The sequence below is a fragment of the Elephas maximus genome, chromosome 1 (assembly GCF_024166365.1).
Source record: "Elephas maximus indicus isolate mEleMax1 chromosome 1, mEleMax1 primary haplotype, whole genome shotgun sequence".
Taxonomy (NCBI): domain Eukaryota; kingdom Metazoa; phylum Chordata; class Mammalia; order Proboscidea; family Elephantidae; genus Elephas; species Elephas maximus.
The window spans coordinates 173,736,960-173,743,302 of NC_064819.1; the positions used below are offsets into that span (position 1 = coordinate 173,736,960).

At 42.4% G+C, this 6,343-nt stretch overlaps 1 protein-coding gene across 1 annotated transcript in view; it reads right to left on the bottom strand.

Moving 5' to 3' along the window:
- The window catches only part of SEC63 (SEC63 homolog, protein translocation regulator), a 78,808-nt gene extending 78,371 nt beyond the window's left edge, over positions 1-437 (bottom strand). The window contains exon 1 of the mRNA XM_049896107.1: positions 204-437. Within this exon, the coding sequence (XP_049752064.1) occupies positions 204-327 (124 nt within the window). The 5' untranslated portion in view covers positions 328-437. The remainder of the gene's footprint in view (positions 1-203) is intronic.
- Between the last annotated feature and the right edge of the window lie 5,906 nt (positions 438-6,343).

Below are 6,343 nucleotides of genomic sequence, written 5' to 3' on the forward strand. Positions count from 1 at the left end.
AGGTGCCCAGGAAGGTAACGAGGGAAATAAAGACCCCCGAGCCCGGGCCCCACCAGCGGTGGATGCCTGGACGCGAGGCCCGGCGGCGCGGGTGGTGTCACCCCAGTCGCGGCAGGATAAGCTTGGCCGGGGCGGGAGCCGCGGGGCCCGGAGGAGCTGGCAGGGCCTGCGCGGGTCCTCGAGCGGCCGTCGACGGGACTCACCGGCATTCTGGTCTCGGGGCCAGAGGTAGTATGTGGCCGGAATCACAATAAGCCCCACGAAGGAGGTGAGGAAATAGAAGAAGGTGTTCCCGCTGTCATCGTACTGGAACTGCTGCCCCGCCATGACACCCCCTCCTCCTCCTCCCTCTTCTCACCGCCGCCGCCACGACCCCGCTCTACGCTCTAGCTCCCAGCTCCCGGCCCCGTGTGGCGTAGCTCGGACGCCGCCGCCGCCTCTCTCCCCCGCCCCCACGCTACTTCCACGGACACGCCGCCGACACTGCCGCTGCCGTCGCCAGCTCTCGCGAGAAGAAATAGTTCCCGCCCCTCTTGGCCTTTCCCTCCCCTCGTCTTTCCTCCACACTCTCGCTAAGGGAGACGTGGCGCGCGCAGCCGTGGAACTCCGCGAGGCCCCGCCTCCAGCCCGCCTGTAGTTCCGCCCCTAAGCTACAGCCCGCCCCCGAGCCCTTGTGGGCCCGCCCCTAGGGCCCCGCCTTTAACCCTCAGTGCCCCTCCTCCTTCCTTCTTAGCTTCATTTCCCAGAGCCCCGAGCAAGGCTCTTCAGGTCCGGCTCTGGGGTTGGGAGGAGGCTTCCGGGCATCGCAGTAGGTGCGGGAGGTTCTCCTGCCTACGACTGGAGTCGGAGCTGTTCGGAGCAGACCTGAGACTTCCTCGCCTTCCCCTCTCTCCAGTCCCCACCCCACCCTGTCCTGCCCTCTCGGTTTCTGATTTCCTTGGTGGATAATATTATTCCCTTAGATTCCGGATCCGCTCCTCCAGCTTCCGTATTGTGGACACAAGTGTCATTCAGGACAAGGCGGCGGTGGATTGGAGGAGGACGGTGGGGTTTTTTTTGTTTTCTTGGAAAAGTAATGTTTGCTAATGAAAGACTGCGGCCTACTCCGCGCTCTTTTTGCAGATGGAGATTCCCCAAGCCCGTGGTCGTGACTTAACGCGTCCCAGAGCTAATATTTATAGCCATCAGGTCGCCTAGGCAATAGCCTAAGACCTTTATTGCCCTATGTCATTTAATCGTCAGTAAACCCCATGGGATAAAGCAAAGCATGCCCACCCTACAGATGAGGAAGCTGAGGCTCAGAAAGATTGCCCACAGTCCCATACAGTAAGAGGTCTAGAGAGTCAAACCCAGATCACTCTGACGCCGTAAAGCCGGTGCCCTGCACCACCACCTCGACGTGGACCTTAATGTTTCCCTTTTCCTAAGAGCAACTGGCCCTCTTTCCTACAGGGTATGGGAAGAAATTTGCACTTCGGGGAAGCACTCTTAGGGAAGGTCGCTCTTGGAGGCCTCTGCCTTCCCCGCTATGAGATCCCAGAGGCCGGTGTCAGCTGAGTCTGGGAGTAGTGAGAGGTGGTACCCTCAGCTTTGGCCTCCAAATGACCCTAGAGTCAGGCAGCAGCCCTGCTTGGGACCTGTCAGAGCGCCTCCAGCGCACCTCTGTGGGTTGAAAAGAATGCCTACCCGACCCATTTCGCAGGGTGATTGTGAAGATTAAAGGGAATACTTGTGAAAATGCTTTTCAAAGAAAAACAGTGTAATATGCAACTACTAAATATTATCTTTCTAAAAACTAATTTTCAGACTTTATGTTCTTTTATCTAAATGCCCTATAATATTCTATTGTTTAAAGAAATCTGGTAGCATATCTTCTTTTATTGCACGTCTTCAAAGCTAGTGTTTATCATAATCAGTAATGCTTTCCTGATTATGTTCACATAATAGATTATGTTCACATATATTCTCCCTTCCCATTCAAATTTCCTACATACATAGGAAAATTCTGAAAAGTAATTTCAGAAAATCATTTACTCTGCATTTTCCTCCTCACTTTTTTCTGTACAAAGTTTTCAGGAACTATATTAGAAGGGAAAAGCTGAAGGATGGAAAGAGGATTGGACTATAAAGTCAACATAGCATTGTGATCATCTAACCCTGATATGCCCAGAATGAACAAATTTGCCTTGGTTCAGAAACAAAAAAAAGTCATAAGCTTGGCTCAATCATAGTGGGTAGGATTCTGAAGTTCCTTTTTTTTTTTTTTATCAGTTTTATTCATTATTAAGTCTTCCTAGCCTTTAATAATGTTGAACTGGTTGTTTTCCATTACTCCAATTATCTTTTAATCAGCATTTGTATAGAGATAATACATCAATTTTATAACCTTGTGGCAATATAAATTATAAATACCCCCCTTCTGACTTTTTTCCTGCACGAGTAATCTTTCATTGCAGTTTGGGTCATGCCTAAGAAGGACTTGAACCAAACTGAACCGTGGAACTACAATTTTAACAAATTACATTAGTTTGCTAAACACCAAACCAATCTAAAATATGAATTTATTTTGCCAAAGCAGATTAAAGATTTGAAAATGTGTCCACTATTCTCAAAGGTATAAATACATTTTATTCTAGAACATAACACTACTGGACAAAGATAAACTCAGACCACCCAGATAGTCTCCAAAGAAAATCTCGGTCATGCCTTTAATTAGTTTTCTCAAAATTGCTGACTCAGTGATTTTTTTAAACTAACACGTTTCTTTCAAAAGATGATTTTATGAGATATTTAATGATAGTAAATAAATGTGGTAGAATCAAAGCTACAAACACATATTTCTGTCCTTAGTCTAATAGCACATGTTAAAACGCATTTTAGTATTGTCTTTTTATGTGCCTATAAATGAATATTTTAATCAGTTTTGTTTTAATTGCTGAGTAGATATTCCTTCTCTTCCTCAGTGTAGAAAGCCTGACTCCTTATGGGTTCCTCTTAATAATTTCTTTTTCCGACCAGACTTAATGGTCTGGCTGAGACTGGAGGGACCCCGGAGGTCATGGTCCCCAGACCTTCTGTTAGGTCAAGACTGGAGCCATTCCGAAAGCCAACTCTTCAGACAAGGACTGGACTGGGCTATAAGACAGAAAATGATACTGGTGAGGAGTGAGTTTCTTGGCTGAAGTAGACACATGAGACTATGTGGGCAGTTCCTGTCTAGAGGTAAGATGAGAAGGCCGAGGGGGATAGGAGCTGGCTGAATGCACACAGGGAATACAGGGTGGAGAGGAGGAATGTGCTTTCTCATTAGGGGGAGAGCAACTAGGAGTACATAGCAAGGTGTACATAAGTTTTTGTATGAGAGACTGAGTTGTATTTGTTAACTTTCGCTTAAAGTACAATAAAAATAAATAAAAGGGGAAGGGAGAAAACATAGTAATTTCTTTTTCCTTAGAGTGAATTCTTTCTTCATTGTAAATCATCCTTGCACTACTGGTTGACTTACATTTATACATACCAAAGTACATTTGTATAGCCGTAATCACATTATTTAATTTTCTGCATAATGTAGTTAGATGCAAGCAGACTGGAAGGAACCAAATTATTAAGTAGGTGCATGCAATTATTTCCAGTCTTTCTCTTCCTCCACCTTACAATAGACCATAGCCTTCACTGCCCAGCAAATCATCTTTAATGTTAAATCTCGTTACCTTGTTTCAGAGTCAGGATTCTCTTCCATTAGGTGTCTAACTGTCACCATAGTCTTGGAGCACATCCAGTTCAATTGGCATAACATAGTTTATAAAGAAAATGTTCCACATCCTACTTTGGTACGTGGCATCTGGGGTTTTAAAAGCTTGCAAGCAGCCATCTAAGATATATCTACTGGCCCACCCGGTTTGTAGCAAGGAAGAATGAAGAAAACCGAAGACACGAGGAAAGATTAGTCCAAAGAACTAATGGACCACATGAACCACAGCCTCCACCAAACTGAGTCCAGCACAACTAGATGATGCCTGGCTACCACCAACAAGTGCTCTGACAGGCATCACAATAGAGGATCCCAGGTAGCGCTGGAAGGAAATGTAGAACAAAACTCACACTTACCAGAAAAGACCAGACTTACTGTTCTGACAGAGACTAGAGAAATCCTGAGAGTATGGCCCCCCAGACACCCTTTTAACTCCGTACTGAAGTCATTCCTAAAGTTCACCCTTCAGCCAAAGATTAAACGGGCCTAAAAAATTAAATAAATAAAATAACACAAATAGTAACAACGTAAACTTCAACCATGTATATGAGACTAAATTGAGCACACCAGCCCAAAAGCAAAGACAAGAAGGCAGGAAGGGACAGGAAAACTTGGACATATGGAAATAACGAACCCAAGAAAGAGTATTGACATATTGTGGGGTGGCAATCAGTGTCACAAAACAATATGTATATTAATTGCTTAATGAGAAACTAATTTGCTCTGTAACCTTTCACCTAAAGCACAATTAAAAAAAAAAAAAAACTTCTGATACAAATTAACCAATTTTTTTTTTATTTGTACTTGGTAGACATGAAAAGTTGCCCCCAATCATAATGACAACAGTAACACTATATAACACTTCAAAAAGCTTCCACAACTTTTTTCCAGTTGATCTTTCAAATCATGATACTACATGTTGAAACTTTGATGAAGTAAAAGGTAGTAGATCATTGCAATCTTTCATTCACTAAATGCCTAAGGTCCTTAAAAACCAAAATCAAACCCTTTGCTGTCGGGTCAATTACAACTCACAGCCACCCTGCAGGACAGAGTAGAACTACCTGATAGGGTTCCCAAGGAGCAGGTTGTGGATTCCAACTGCCGAAATTTTGGTTAGCAGCTGAGCTCTTAACCACTGTGCTGCCAGGGCTCCCCTAAAATAAAAAAAAAAAAGGTCCTTAGGACCCAACAAAACCACAATCTCACATCTAGAGAGAACGTAAAGGGAGGTGTGGGCTGGAAAGACAGTAGTACCAGATTATGCTCAACTCTGAAACCATGAAAAGTTTCAAAAGAGGACTTGAGGGCTGTTGTTTCCCTTTAGTATTGACAACAGGTTTGTATTTTGGCTCCTGTCCTGTCAGAAGCATGTTGGCCTTGTTAATATTGTTTTTGTTCTATCCTTTTGTGATTAGAAAGCTGAGAATTTGTGGTACTAAAGCCAGTTTTCAAGGCTACATCAATAAACTCAGGTCACTCCTTTATGAGTTAATTTTATGTGTTACTAGCATACCAAAATTGCTTAATGAAAAAATAATGATTGACATTGCACACATCAAGCCATAAAATAGCACTTAATGAAATTTCCCACCCAGATCAAAATATAACTTGGGAGAATGGCCATAAATAAACAGAAGGGTTCACTATGGACAATTTCAAAAGCATATATTTGAGTAGGAAGAAAAAAATACTCTCAGTAGAGATTAATTCTCAGGAAAATCATAAATCATCGTGCTTAAAAGCAAGTATTTGCGAGTCCCGAAGCTTATAAAATTGGGGGAGGGGGCCTCATTACAAAAAAGAATATAAAATAATGATTATAAAATTAGGTACCAAAATTAATATTTACTTAGAATATATTGTAACTACTATAGGTTTGTGTTCTACAAACAAAAGAATTCTGATAAATTCCATTTTGTATGGTTTCCATAAGAAACAAATGTTTTAAATATTGTACATTTCTAATTGTATATACTGCATATTGAATACTGCACATTACTACTGAGAAATTTTCATTTTGGACGAGCCTAAATGAGAACCAAATGCTCTACTTAGAATTTTAACATTTGATGAGTAGAAGAATTTTCCACACAGAAGTTTCTGACTCTGTGCACTTTAAATGATGTTTCTCTTCCACTACCCACATATATCAGGTACCAGGCCTAATGGGACATATTCATATTATGAATCAAGGTGTATAACTCATTCATGTGACACTGCTCAGTGAATTTTCCCAGCGGTTGGAAGAAGTATTCCTGGAAGCAGTAATTTCACTATATATGGAAATAACTTTAAACCACATAATTCTAAACTGAATGTGCCACCTAACCTTTAAATATAAGGACCATTATAAAGAAATTTAGTCAGTCAATATTTAACATTTGTTGATCCCACACACTCTATTAGCCAGTGTGGGGAATGTAAGGATGTTTAAGACAGAGTACCTGACCTCAAGAAACTCTCCTACAGTCCAATGGGAGAACATAATATTTCAGTAAATAACTAAAACCCAAAGTTTGATAAACGCTACAACAATGGACTCAAATATACCAAAGATCATGAAGATGGCACAAGATCAGGCAATGTTTC